The 13,531-nt window shown below is 38.0% G+C and overlaps 1 protein-coding gene across 7 annotated transcripts in view; it reads left to right on the forward strand.

The window, feature by feature from the left end:
* The window catches only part of Kcnt2 (potassium sodium-activated channel subfamily T member 2), a 267,206-nt gene that overhangs the window by 160,004 nt on the left and 93,671 nt on the right, over window positions 1–13,531 (forward strand). For all 7 annotated transcript variants that reach the window (XR_016536895.1, XM_090341474.1, XM_090341480.1 and 4 more), the window contains exon 13: window positions 1,234–1,342. Coding sequence is in view for 6 of the 7 variants with exons in the window: in XM_090341474.1 (XP_090197600.1) it covers window positions 1,234–1,342 (109 nt within the window). In the remaining variant the exon portion in view is untranslated. The remainder of the gene's footprint in view (window positions 1–1,233; window positions 1,343–13,531) is intronic.

Genomic DNA, 13,531 nt, shown 5'->3' on the forward strand with positions numbered 1-13,531 from the left:
GGTTTGTTGTCAGGGAAGCCTGATGTCCCAGCTCTTGAACACTGACTTCTTGCTATAGTGGCTCATGGTTGAAAGGGCTGTGGCACTCTCTATAAGAATGTTTTCCTTTGAAAAGTGATTATATCTTTTCCCAGTGGCCCTGTACACTCACGGCAAGTGGGAAGCAGGCAGCATATGTAGTTCATTTCAGGTCCAACTATTAACTAACTCTTTTGTGCATTTGAATAAACAGTCAACTGCATCACACATGGATATGGGGATGGTTTGATCTTCCTTTTCCTCCCTAGAAACATTGCCCAGTAGAACTTTATACTGTGAAGAAAATTCCCTGAGTCTCCACCCTCCACTATTGCTGCTGTGTCTCCATCTGTGGCTTTGAACCTTGGTAGGCAGCTATTTGGTTGAAGGTATTGAATTCTGTTTCAATTTTAGTTGCCTTAGACTTAGCATCAATATCTGGATTTAAGTATTATCCAGATACTGTTATATTAGGATATCCTTGTATAAAATGTTTTAGCTAACTCCACGCCATGTTTCTCTACCTGTCTTTCCTAATTAATCCAATCCATAGATAATTATAGGGATCAGTACTTTGCAGAATTTCATATTCATTAAGTTTGATCCTCTTTCTGAACAGAATATCCTACTTTTTCAATATTTTTTTTGCCAGTCTTGGGCTTGAGCTCAGGGCCTGAGCACTGTCCTTTTCATCTTTCTATGCATACACATACACACACACACACACACACACACACACACACACACACACACACCCCAAATTCTCTCCCCCTTTACTATACTATTAAAAGCATAGGAGACATGCATGGACACTGTAGCTGTTTTCCTTTCATCTGTCTTCCTAAATATGTTAATTCTATGAGTTAATATTTCTGTCTCTATGAAAATTTTTGCTACATGCAATTAATGTTATTATTAGTTTTTTGAAATCCTGAGAATTTCTAACTACAAAAATTGTTTGGAAAAATTACTTTTGCTAGTGATGGACTTATTACTCACTACAAATTTTCTAAGTGATATTAACGAGCACTGATTAGGTAAGTATTGCTATCTTATTTCATAGAGATAAATATAGGTAAGATCTCAAGGTGAATTATTTGATGTGTTTAATTTTCAAATGTGATCTGACCAGTTACATGGATTGCTTATTTCTTCTTTACATATAAATAAACATCCTATTACAATCTCATGATATTTTGATTTTTACTGTTTCAGGATCACCAAACAATTTTGAGAGCCTGGGCTGTAAAAGATTTTGCTCCAAATTGCCCTTTGTATGTCCAGATATTAAAGCCTGAAAATAAATTTCATATTAAGTTTGCTGGTAAGTTTTACTTTTATTTTTTACTGATATTTTTGTTGTTAATGAGGTTCTTTGAATTCTCACAGACTCCCACTGCAAATTCAGAGCTATTTCTTTAAAGGTATTCCCAATAATATAGTAATGAGTCTATAGGTTCAAAGCATTTCCTTTTAATCACTTACTTACTGTGATTTCTTCATTTTAATATAGGAAAGATAATGTTTAGGACAAGTCATTACCTTTTAATTTAACCTGATCATTTTAAACAGTTGAACTATCAGGGCAACTTTGTTAACCTAACTAAATTAACATTGGGAGAGATTTTTATATAACACACACAGATTTCAAATGCTCTATTTATTCATTTCTCTTTAACTCTAGACATAGATAACCTTTGTATATGTAATGGATAGGCTTACTATGTAATTTATTACATAATAAATTCAGATGTATTTTGATATTTAATATTTTATTGTGTTGTAGACTGAAGAGAATGAAAGAAAAAGATACATTTGAGTATTTGTTTTGGTGGCATTGATTTTAAAATAATTGGTCACATGAGATTTTGCTTTGAATTGTTAGGAAATTGGCAATAAAATGGTGTTTTTTTCCTCAGATCTGTGGAGAAAAGAATTAATATTGATTTAGTTTTATTGGATGCATCAAAAGAAAGAAACAGTGAAAGAGAAAGAAAAGAAAGAGAGGAAGGAAGGGAGGGATGGAGGAATGGAGTGAGAGAGAAAGAAAGGGGAGGAAAGAAAGGAGGAAGGAAGGAAGAAAGGAAGGAAGACCAACCTTTGGAGAGCCAAGAACAAAATACTAACACAAAGCAAGTCGGCGTCAGTATGAAATCTAATGATCAATACTGAACATGTGTCTCTAAGATTTGGTACAAACATACTTATCTACATAAAGCAGATTCATTCAGAAATTTTGGGTACTGTTAAGATTGCTCTGTATGTAGAACAATGGAGGTGATTGGCATCTGAAAGAAAAATACAAAATTGTCATTGTCCTTATCAGACCCTCCATGGGGAGAATTCAAGAGTTACATACACACTCTCTTCTTGAGGTATTACAACAATTTACACGATTTTCAAAATAAATGCCGTCTTTGGAACCCATTATGAACTTCGGTTTTCTGTCTCCAACCTCACTGTCATTCCATCTTGTGACCCTTCTAATAGGATTTCAAGACGAGGCTGTGTAAAAGCAGCTATTGATTTCCTGGGCTATGTTCTTTAGCCACTCCTTTCTGCATTATCTACCTAGAGCTCAAGCACGAAACTCAGAGTCTTTCATCTACTGCACTCAATCCATCATCACGCCCTGTAGGTTACCAGCCCGGAAGAGCTCACTGTGCCCCTGGCCCCTGCAGCATCTTCTCTCTTCATGCTTTCCTGGCTCTGTAGGAGCTGATCTAAGTGCTCTGGCTGCTCCTGTCCCCCAGCCCACGTGGGGGAATGAGTGTAGCTGTCACTGAGTGTTTCCAAGAGCAGCGTCAGACAAAACCTACCTTTCCTTTCCATAGTATCAACATACTCACCTCTTTTTACAATATCATTCTTTTCACAGAATTTCTTCTCTTGGATTAGTTTGGATCCACTTTCCTGCAATCCTAGCTCCCAGCCCAGCCCAGCCCAGCCCAGCCCTTCCTTCCTTCCTCCTTTCCTCCCTGACTTCCTTCCTTCTTGCTACTGGGATACAAGGGACTAAACAGTGTCTCTGAGCTTTTATGCTCAAGTCTAGTGCTCTACCATTGGAGCAGCAGCTTTTTTGAGGGGTGGTTAATTGGAGTTATGCATCTCATGGACTTTCCTTTTGAGGCTGGCTTCAAACCATGAATCTCAGAGCTCATCCACTTGAGTAGCTAGGATATTAGCTGATGCCTGGCTAAGTTCCAATCAAATCTGATACAAAATCCCTTGGGAAAAATAAAATGCCTTGCATGTTGTTAAATCCTTCATAAATTGCTTCCTTTAGCTCCAAAATGATGATGAAGGGGGCAGAAAGATGAGTTCTGCTTTTTAGATCTGTTTTTGTAAGCTTAGCATTCAAGGAGACAAAAATTAAGCCTATATTTATTTTTCTTCTCTATATTGCAAAACTGTTAAACAACCTCAACTGCAGAGAAAGAGAGAGAGAGAGAGAGAGAGAGAGAGAGAGAGAGAGAGGGGGGGGGGGAATATGTTTTATGAAGGAGAAAAGAAGAGAACCCTGGATGATCTTCTGTGAACTTTCAGAATAAACTGTATTCTTTAAGTAATCAGTTTCATTTAAAACAAGTTCTCTATTTGTGCCAAAGTCAGCCAAAGTTCCCCCTAAGATCAGAAGGAAGGAAATTAATGTTATATTAGTAAATGGATTGCTAAATTTAAGTTCAACTTCTGTTTATATCCCTCAACTAATGTATGAGGCCATCTTAGATTATTCAGTTTTGCTTATTATAGTTAATTCTGTAGGATCTTCTGAAAATTTTCTATTGCAGCTTAAAAGATATGAGAAGACATTGGAATGAAAAAAAAATTGTCAAATTTTCACTTACAGTAGAAATAATACAACCAGTGTGTCAGCCAATGAAAATTATTGATTACCTATGAAGTCCCCGGATTTCCCTGAATCTTACATGAATTTTATCTTCCAGTGTTTTATTCATATTTTATGTGATTGTCCTTCCAGAATGAAAAGGCAGAATTTCATTTCAGTAGTGAAATGCTCAACACTTCCTAAGAAAAGCATGCCCAGAAAGGATAGCCATCATGCCAGACTCAGTTCCTTTTCTAGAAATTAAATAATTTCAGTAGGAAATGTGATGTACAGAAAGCATGATCGGAGCATTGCTCCCAACAGTATTTTAGAACATTCTTTTCCTACGCAGATGGCTCCGCTGTGCTACAGAGCCACACCCTGTGTGCAAGTGCAGCGGGGCCTGGGTCTGGTGACTGCACCGTGGAAGGCTCCCGGCCTCTCGGCCTGGCCACTGGCTTTTATTGGAATTCGAGACTTTTCAGTGCTTTACTTTTTCCTGTCCCAAAAAGAGAGAATGAAAAAAAAATCCCAAGCAATATAAATACTGGGAAATGTCCTATCTGTTTCTAAATCACATATGGTGGTACAGGCCTGACTTCCAGCAAACAGACAAATGTGATTTTTCCCTGCTGAATGTTTTTTCCATTTCCCCTGTGACACCTACAGTCCACATCTGAAACTTCAGGCTTACAACCTACTGAAGAACACAATGCTGTGAGTGCCTCTATTTTCATAATACAAAACGGAACAACAAGCTCATAGGTTAAATGTATATATATATATATATATTTTAAAACAAACAGCTCACCATTTTTCAGAAAGAACTGTGACTTTTTAAAAATTACTTTGCAGATTATCAGAAACTACCATAAGACCAAGTTCAATCTAAGAAGCAGCTAGAGAGTGTTTATTTACAACATTCCTTGGTATTCTCTTACGTTGAAAAAAATCTATAGTTCTTAAAAATAACAGACAATAAAACTTGCATTCATTTTGTGATCATTTAGGGATTGTTGACATTTTACACATTTGTATTCTCTTTGTGTTCACATATGTCACACATGCATACATCACATCTGTCATATGCACAGTTGTCCCTTGCATGCAATGAAAACATTACACAAGCATGTCACGCATGCACATTGTACACATCGAGCACACTTATATAACAAATATATGTCAGACATAGGCATTATACATTCACCTCATGCTAACATCTTTACTCTGTGTGGAATGATAATAGTTCCATACAGCCAGTTCAGATTTTCATGTATACAGTTGATCACCCAAGCTTACCTTGAAGTTGTTTTTAAAGTTCAGTATAATCACCAAGTTTAATTTTCATAATGGTCAGTCTTTTTCTTCTAATATTCTATAAGATTGGTGTAACTAGCAAATTTCACATATAGCCTCTTGTTTCATAGCTTCTCCCATCTGATATTTATGTATCATAAAATTATAGATCAGAACTCAGGGCCTGGAACTATCTCTGAGCTCTTTAGCACAAAAGTAGTGCTCTACCACTTTGATCCACAGTTCACTTCCGGTTTTCTGGTGGTTAAGTGGAGATAAAGGTCTCATGGACTTTTCTACCTGGTCTGGTTTGGGGCCGTGATTCTCAGACCTCAGCTGCCTGAGTAGCTAGGATTACAGGTGTGAGCCACCAGTATCCAGCATATCAAAGATTTACCTTTTTTTCTTTTGTTAGTTATGGGGGTATATATTATTTTTTTGTGGGTCATGGGGCTTGAACTCCGCCTGGGCGCTGACCCTGAGCTCTTCAGCTCAAGGCTACCCCCTTACCCTCGATCCAAGCCCCACTTCCCATTTTTCTAGAGGTTAATTGGAGATAAGAGTCTCAGGTCCTTTTGTGCCCAGGCTGGTTTTGAACCTTGATCCTCAGATCTCAGCTTCCTGAGTAGCTAGGATTATAGGTGTACGCCACCGTGCCCGACCTACATTATTTTTAACTGAAATATGCTATTGGGTGTCATTTCTCCTCACAAAAAATTTAATAACTTATTTGTTTCATTTCTTGGAGTAACACACGCACACACACACACACTTAGCTTCCAGTTCCTCTGGATATTGCTTGATAAATTTGGTCAATCTGATGGCTCTGCGATAGCTCTTCTAAGTTTTCTTGATTCCTGAAATAATTGCCTTTTCCTTAACAAGACTCTCTTAAAACTGTAATTTTTAACTTCACAGAATTCTAATAGGATTTATAGTAAGTGCACATGAGAATTATAATAATGTTCAGTTTATATAATTGACTCTGTCATAACTGTGCATACGTTTTTCATGGTGTATGTGTACCCACATCTATGTATATGTGTATGTTTGTACAATGTGAATGTGAATGACCATGTTGGGTGATGATGATTAGATCTGACAAAGGATTTGGAGCTTTGTTATGTATAGAAGGATAAGAGGCTAATGAAAGTATTAAATACAAACATAAAATTTTAGCTAGGTCAGAAAGTGACTGGAGGGAAAAGAATGCAACGCAAACTACAAAAGACCCTCAAAGAATGGTGGTTTAGGAAGCCATTACGGTTTCTCAGGTAAAAGACTCTGAGACACTGAAACAACGTGGTGATCATAGAAATGGAAAGTGAGAACAGATTCATGAAAAATGTCTTAGATATTCTATAAAGTTAATAATCAAGTGGCTCTGGGAACCCAAAGATGAAAAGTCATTTTAACTCTGGATAACTCATCTTTATTTGTGTATCCTCACCATTAATAAGAATTTTATTATGGTAGTCAACTATGTAATTTAGTGCTGCTTAAACATCTCGAATATAAGACTCTGAAGTCTTATTTTTGTGCTTTATCCTTCCACTAAACACATAGTGCTTCAATCATTGCATTTTATTACTAAGTAGAGCATTTGCTATGATTTAAAACTCAAAAGATCCCACAAGAATATTTTAAAATAACACTAGATAATAGTAGTAAAAGATGTCAAAATACAGGAAATTGTTTGCAGATAGTCAAGTGCTATTCCTTCATGTTGAAACCACAAGGGAGAATTCTGGAGAGAAGTAAGGAACTATAAAAGATATCAGAAATCCAAATATGCCTCCGTGTTTCATTTGTAACATTTTTAAAGACGTTTTTTGTCTTCTGTAAGTGGGTATACAAAGGAGTTTCCACTCGACAGAACAATTTGTAAATGCAGTGCTTTTTGATCAGTATCATCCCTTTTCAACACTTTCACCCACCCCTCCCATCCCACCTCTTCCCTCACTTTTATTAATTTTTAGGTTATGTATTGAAATTGGTGTCATTTAACAGTGTAATTATATATGCAACACATTTTGATATATCATGATTTCAACATCTTTATCCCCTTTCGGCCCACCTCTTCCCTTTTTTTCAATTCTGTGGCCTGTACAATGCATTCTTACTTGCATTCAACTCATTTCCTGTTCATTCTTCTACTCCTCTCCTCCGCCACCACCACCTGCCACCAACACCCATTTCCTAGTACTCATTTTGCTAGGTTTTGACTTAGTCTTTCTAAAGAATTAGACTAGTTGTGATCGTCTATAACCACGTGTGAACCACTGCTAGATTTATAGTTATAATGAGGGAAACTGACATGTGTGTTTCTCGGTGTGTGGCACACTTCCTTTCTCACAATTCTCTTCAAGCCTTTCCATTTCCTTATGAATGAGGAATATATGACTCTTTCTGATGGATGAGTGGGATTCCACTCTTGATCCCTTATTCGTTGACTGGCCTCTGGGCCGATTCCTGAGCTATGGTAAATAATGCTGCAATGAACATGATTGTGCTGGTGGCTTTCGTATTTACTCATTTGTGGTCTGTTGGAGTGGAATTCCAGGAGTGGAATTGCTAGGTCATAGGAAAGCTCTATGTTTCGTTTTTTGAGCACCCATGCTGCTTTCCACAGTCGTTGAGCAAGTTTACATTCCCTCCATCAGTGTAATAGAGTTCCCTTTCTGCCACATCTGTGCCTACTTTTGTTAGTGTTAGTTTTCTTGATAGTGACCAATCTAGCTAGGCTGAGGTGAAACGTGATGTTGTTTTGATTTACATTTCTTTTTTGGCCTGAGTTGATAAACGGAATCACATCCAACTTTAAAGTTTCTACTGACAAAGGACATAGATAACAAGCAAAATAAGAAGAACGATGACAGAATGGGAGAAGATTTTTTTTACCAGCTATCCATCAGATAAGGACCTAATATTCAAAATATACATAGAGCTCAAAAAATGGAATTCTCAAAAAATAAACCCTCGAAGAAACAGCAACTCAATAAATACATGGGCTAATGACTTAAAGAGAGACTTCTTAGAAGTCTCTTCCAAGATAATAGATGCATGAAAAAATGTTCAGTGTCTCTGGCCAGAAAAGAAATTCATGTTTTTTTATAATGAGTGTGATCCAAAAACAGCTAGTGGCCAAAATGTGTTTCTTAAAAGTCGAATACAAAAGATAATTCCTTTCGTTTTGTTTAGAAGAATAATGTTGGCATGAACATCAGTTATATAGATGGCATGTGGTGATATTAAGTCTGGGTGAGGGTTGCTGCTTATTCCTTGGTGTGAGAAAGATCAGAGCACCTATCAGTGCCTATGCCAATTATTACCTCTTTGTAAAAAAAAAAGTCATCTTTAGTTGTCATGGGATTTTGTACTTGTTGTGAGCTTTGCTGGATCATTTCAATCTGAAGCAAACACGTTTTGGTACAGATCTATGGTGGCAAAAGTAGCAAAATTACATGAGTATGAGATGAGTAATGTAACAGTTTGAAAAATACAGCCTACAAAATAATTGACACATCAAGTCACACTTTTATCAGCTCCAGGAGTTTCATTTGTGTGTGTGTGTGTGTGTGTGTGTGTGTGTGTGTGTGTGTTGAGTGATATGCTAGCATCTCTTTGCAAGTTCCAACAACACGGCTTAGTATCACAATCAGTATAATAGCTGCACCTTTTGAGATGCTGCTGTCTGTTGATCCAATATGATACAATTTTTCAGAGTTAACTTGATTAAAGACAAGGAAATGGAATTCATGTCACATCAAGAACAATGCTTCAAGTTAGTACAGGACATTTTTACTTAATTTAGTACTTTCTTCTGAGTTTTTTTGTAAGTGTTAGGGTTATGTGGTATTTTATGCCTTACAGAATGATTTGATTCACTGAATGTTTTTCCTGTTATGTTGAGAAAAATTTCCCGAGTTAGAGAAGCAAAAAGATAACTAGATGTCGGATCAACCTAGGTCATCCCACAATTCCTATTCAAACTCTTCAGTCCCTGTGATATACACTGTGTTGTTCTGATTAGAAGTCCCTTGATACTCTGCAAAAAATTCATACACAGTTCACTTCAAAATGTGGTCTAGAGGCCAGCTTCATCATCACAGACTCTCTGGATACTAACTTACAAACGTGGCCATTGAGAACGGGCTTTTAGAACTTGCACAGCAATTTGACATCACCAAGACTTTCAGCCATGACATCTCTGGACTCCCTTTTAGAAACCCTACAGAGTGGCTCAGGTGTTATCAATCCATGGATCTCACGGCAAGAGTCGTTATCCAGTTAGGTATCAGTCTTAGAGCTGAACTCCATATGTCTGCATTGGGATGGAGATTAGAAAGCAAAGAATATGATTGCTCCTCACAGATCATGTGGGAAACATGAACACATCATTTGTGAAAACTGTGTCTCAGATCCCTTCTATTTCGTCTTCTTATCATAACAAGAACACTACCATCATCATTTTATTCCATCAATATTCTGATATTTGTCCTCCCCCGACATTGGTTTCTACCAAACAGTTATACACTTAAATTCTAAAGGGCTAGATCCTCATTGTGGACTGATTTCTGTTCAAATCACGCTTTCTCTGGCAGTTAAACTTTCACATTCGACCTTGCTTTCTAATTCTTAGAGACAATAAAATACACTGGCAAATGGCTATTTCTGTTGTTGCATTTAGAAAGTATTTATTTGCTACTAATAATTTTCCTAGACATCATTCATGAGTCATTCAAATTATGCTACTGCAGTTACCATTTGTATGTTGATGTGCATGTGTGCACATATGCACGTGCGTGTGTGCATATGCAGAGGCATGTGTGAATGTTCCTGGGCATGTGCGTGCATACATGTAATCATGTGTGCTCTGGAAAGTATGTGTGTGTATACTCAAGGAGGAGAGAAAACAAGCCTACAGCTTGGAGCTTCCTGGTTTTATTTCCTCAACCATTAGAAAACATGAACAACTACTACTGTCATTGTCTCCCTGGGAGGAAGTAATTATTTCCACTGATTTTCAGGACGTGGACAAATTTAAACTCTATGGTTTTGTACAGTTCTTCATAGAGAGTTTGAATTTAATTAGGTGATAGACTTAGGCAAGTAATTTACCCCTCAGAATATTTCATTACTTACCTAGAAACTTTTCCTCAATGTTTATGTCATACAATTTGTTGGGAAGTTTATAAATTCACATACATGCATCATTTAGCACAAAGCTGAAGTATTACTGTTATTATATTACTAATAAGGTGCTTCAACATCCATAGTTTGCAATACTGTAATCGATAAGAAAAGAATACTTCTGGTTAGAATCCAGAGAGATTGGAGTTTGGAGGATAATAATTTAAAAATTTATTATTATGACTTTTATGCTTTACTAAGAAGTAAAAATGAAGGGATAATGAACTTGAATTTTTCACTAGAATGCCAGGAAATTGGTTCTTTGGAGCAATTAATTATATCATTAAAATGGATGTTTAAATAATTATGAAAATGCAAATGTGCTTTTAATGCATATTACTGAAATGAAACACATCTGATTCACAGAATATTTTTGCATTTTATATTACTTAGTAAGCATTCTTTTGCTTAGATCTTGTGAAACTAAGAAACTTTCATCTATTTTTAGCTGGTTAGTAGTTGAATGATTTCTAATCCTTGAGTTGGCAAAAATCTCTAATGTGTGTACCTGCCACAAACACCCCAAACATGCTCCCCAAATGACCACACCACTCAAATACAAACACCTCACACAAACACACACACATCTCCCCACCCGCACCCCAAATGCACACTCCCCACACAAACACACTCTACACAAAAAACAAACACCTTACACATAGCACACGCGTACAAACACCTCCTCACAAATACTCCAAACACACTCACCACACAGATACACACCATACAAATACAAACAACTCACATAAACACACATATGCCCACAAACCTCAAATACTCCCCACACAAACACACACCACTCAAATATAAACACCTCACACATAAACACAGACGCACACACACACTCCTCCCCACAAATACAAAATACACACTTCACACACAAATGAGCACACATAGGCCCTTCCCACATAAATGCATACACACACACATACAGACACAAGCATTCACACACACACATACACACACAGACAGAGTTGGGTAATTTTATCAATGGAAGCAACTAGGTCAAAATTAAAATCAGTTGATTGCTAGGCATTATGCATTTCTGTAAGAAACAAAGACTTTTTCATAGAATCAACTGCTCTTAGTTATAAATACAATCTAGAAGGCAGAGGGTATATGAGAAACATGTAAGTCACAATTTTGCTTTTAACTTATTTACATTGATTCTGTTTATAAGATCTTTCCCCAAGGACCTCTGCTTTTTTTAAGTCACAAGCCCAGGACTGGACCGGTTTAGTTGCATGGTTGCCTGCTTTCCAGAGGCCTGTTACCTAGCAACTGTGCTGAGGAGACTTTCTAGCAGGGCAGATCTCACAAGAACTCAGGAAACAAGATGACACTGCAGACAATGGAAAATATTTTCTGACTTGCTAAAAAAAAAGGTGGTTGGGGTGGGGGGACAGACAAACTTGTTATACCATACCTATGGATTTGTTTTTTCTAACGATAGTGTTTAAAAACGTGCAAATTTCAATGGATAAAAATAGCCACTGGCAAGAATCTAAAATTCCCATCCTTGCGAGCTCTGTGTGTGCCTTGAGGTAGATAAAGGGACTGGTGTGTCACACCATGGGGGAGGTACCCGGCCCATGAGGGTTGTCTCTCTCTGGATCAGGATGAGCATGGCATGGCAGGAAACAAAGCAGGGAGAAAAGGCAAAAAGGCCAGGGTCTTACAGTCCCCATACAAGGCCACCTTCCCCCCCTGCCATGACTCAGAGACCTCCAAGAGACCCGACTCCTAAACCTCCTGCCTCCTTCCACGCAGGTGAGCTGGGACACACCGAGAGGGCTGTGGCAGCGGCCTTAGCTGAACCAAACCCAGCAGGTCCTGTCCTGTGCTCGTTCATGCTCATCACCCATTTTACCAGAACGGGATCCTGTTGTCACTGTGTAACAATGGGACATTTTATTTGCCTCTCCTGTTTCAAATGTATGTATTGGCTGACGATACTGAGTTTTACACTCAGTCTGATGCTTCGTTAGATGGGTGCTCTACCAGCTGGGTTACACCCCTTTGCCCTGTTAGCTGTGGCCATTCTTAAACAGGGTTCTGGCTTTTCTCCCAGATTCTCCCAGTTCATCACAGTTCCCTTATTTATGCTTCCTGCTAGAGCAAGGGTAACAGATGTGTGCCATTCTATGCAGATGTATCGCTGCTGTTGTTGAAATGGACTTGTTAACAAACTTTCTGCCTCCCCTTGAGCCACACCACCTCCCAGGCTCCTCCTCTGACTACTATGCCACTATGCCTGGCTGGCCGATTGCATTTTGGGTCTATGCATCTTTCCATCTATGCATCTTTCCATATAACCTTATAGACTAAATGCCATTGCTGGTCATATTTCAGAGATAAGGTCAGTTAAGTTTGGAGCAATGAAAGAATTTAGGTGCCTCCTGTCATGTTCAGTGTCCGTGCTGCTTGATCTATCAGATGGTAACAGAGGAGAAAAACCCAAATCAAACCAGAAACTTTAAGAGGATAAGACGGAAACACAAGATTAAATATATGCAGTATTGGAATAGGAAATACTTTCTTCCATAGAGGAAAAAAATAATAAAATCTCTAAGAACAAATTTTTTATTTGATAATGAGTTATCTTTGTTTGCATCATCAAAACTGGGCTGTGACCCATAGATGGTATTGGCAGTAAGAAAAACATTTAGAGAATAAGGCTTTCTCTTAAAAAAATAGTAAAAACTGCATATTCCTTCCCATCCCTAATCTTGCAAATTAAATCATGTATTTAAATGGAAGCTGGAAAAAATAATTCCTGCCAGAACAGCCAGCCGTCCATCACAATGGTGGGGGAAGGGAAACATAGGCGTCTCCTCTAATGAACAGGAAGGAGAACCAGTATTGAATGAGGTAGTAGTTTCGGCCATAGTTCAATATTTGCTGTATGAGTGTACGCATTTAGCAAATAATATACTGTTGACTCTTTAGCCCTCCCCTACTTCAGAGCCCCATCAAGAAGTACAGCTAGCGCCAGGTGCTGGTGCTTCTCACCTGTGACCCTAACTAGACAGGAGGTTAAGATCTGAGGACCATGGTTCAAAGTCAGCCTGGCAAGAAAGAGATTCATATCTCCAAATAGCCAACAGAAAACTGGAAGTGGCGCTGTGGCTCTAAGTGGGAGAGTGCTAGCTTTGAGAGTAGAAGTTCAGAGACAGTGCCCAGGTCCTGAGATCA

This window comes from Megascapheus bottae, chromosome 10, assembly GCF_031878675.1.
Source record: "Megascapheus bottae isolate mThoBot1 chromosome 10, mThoBot2.hap1, whole genome shotgun sequence".
NCBI lineage: Eukaryota > Metazoa > Chordata > Mammalia > Rodentia > Geomyidae > Megascapheus > Megascapheus bottae.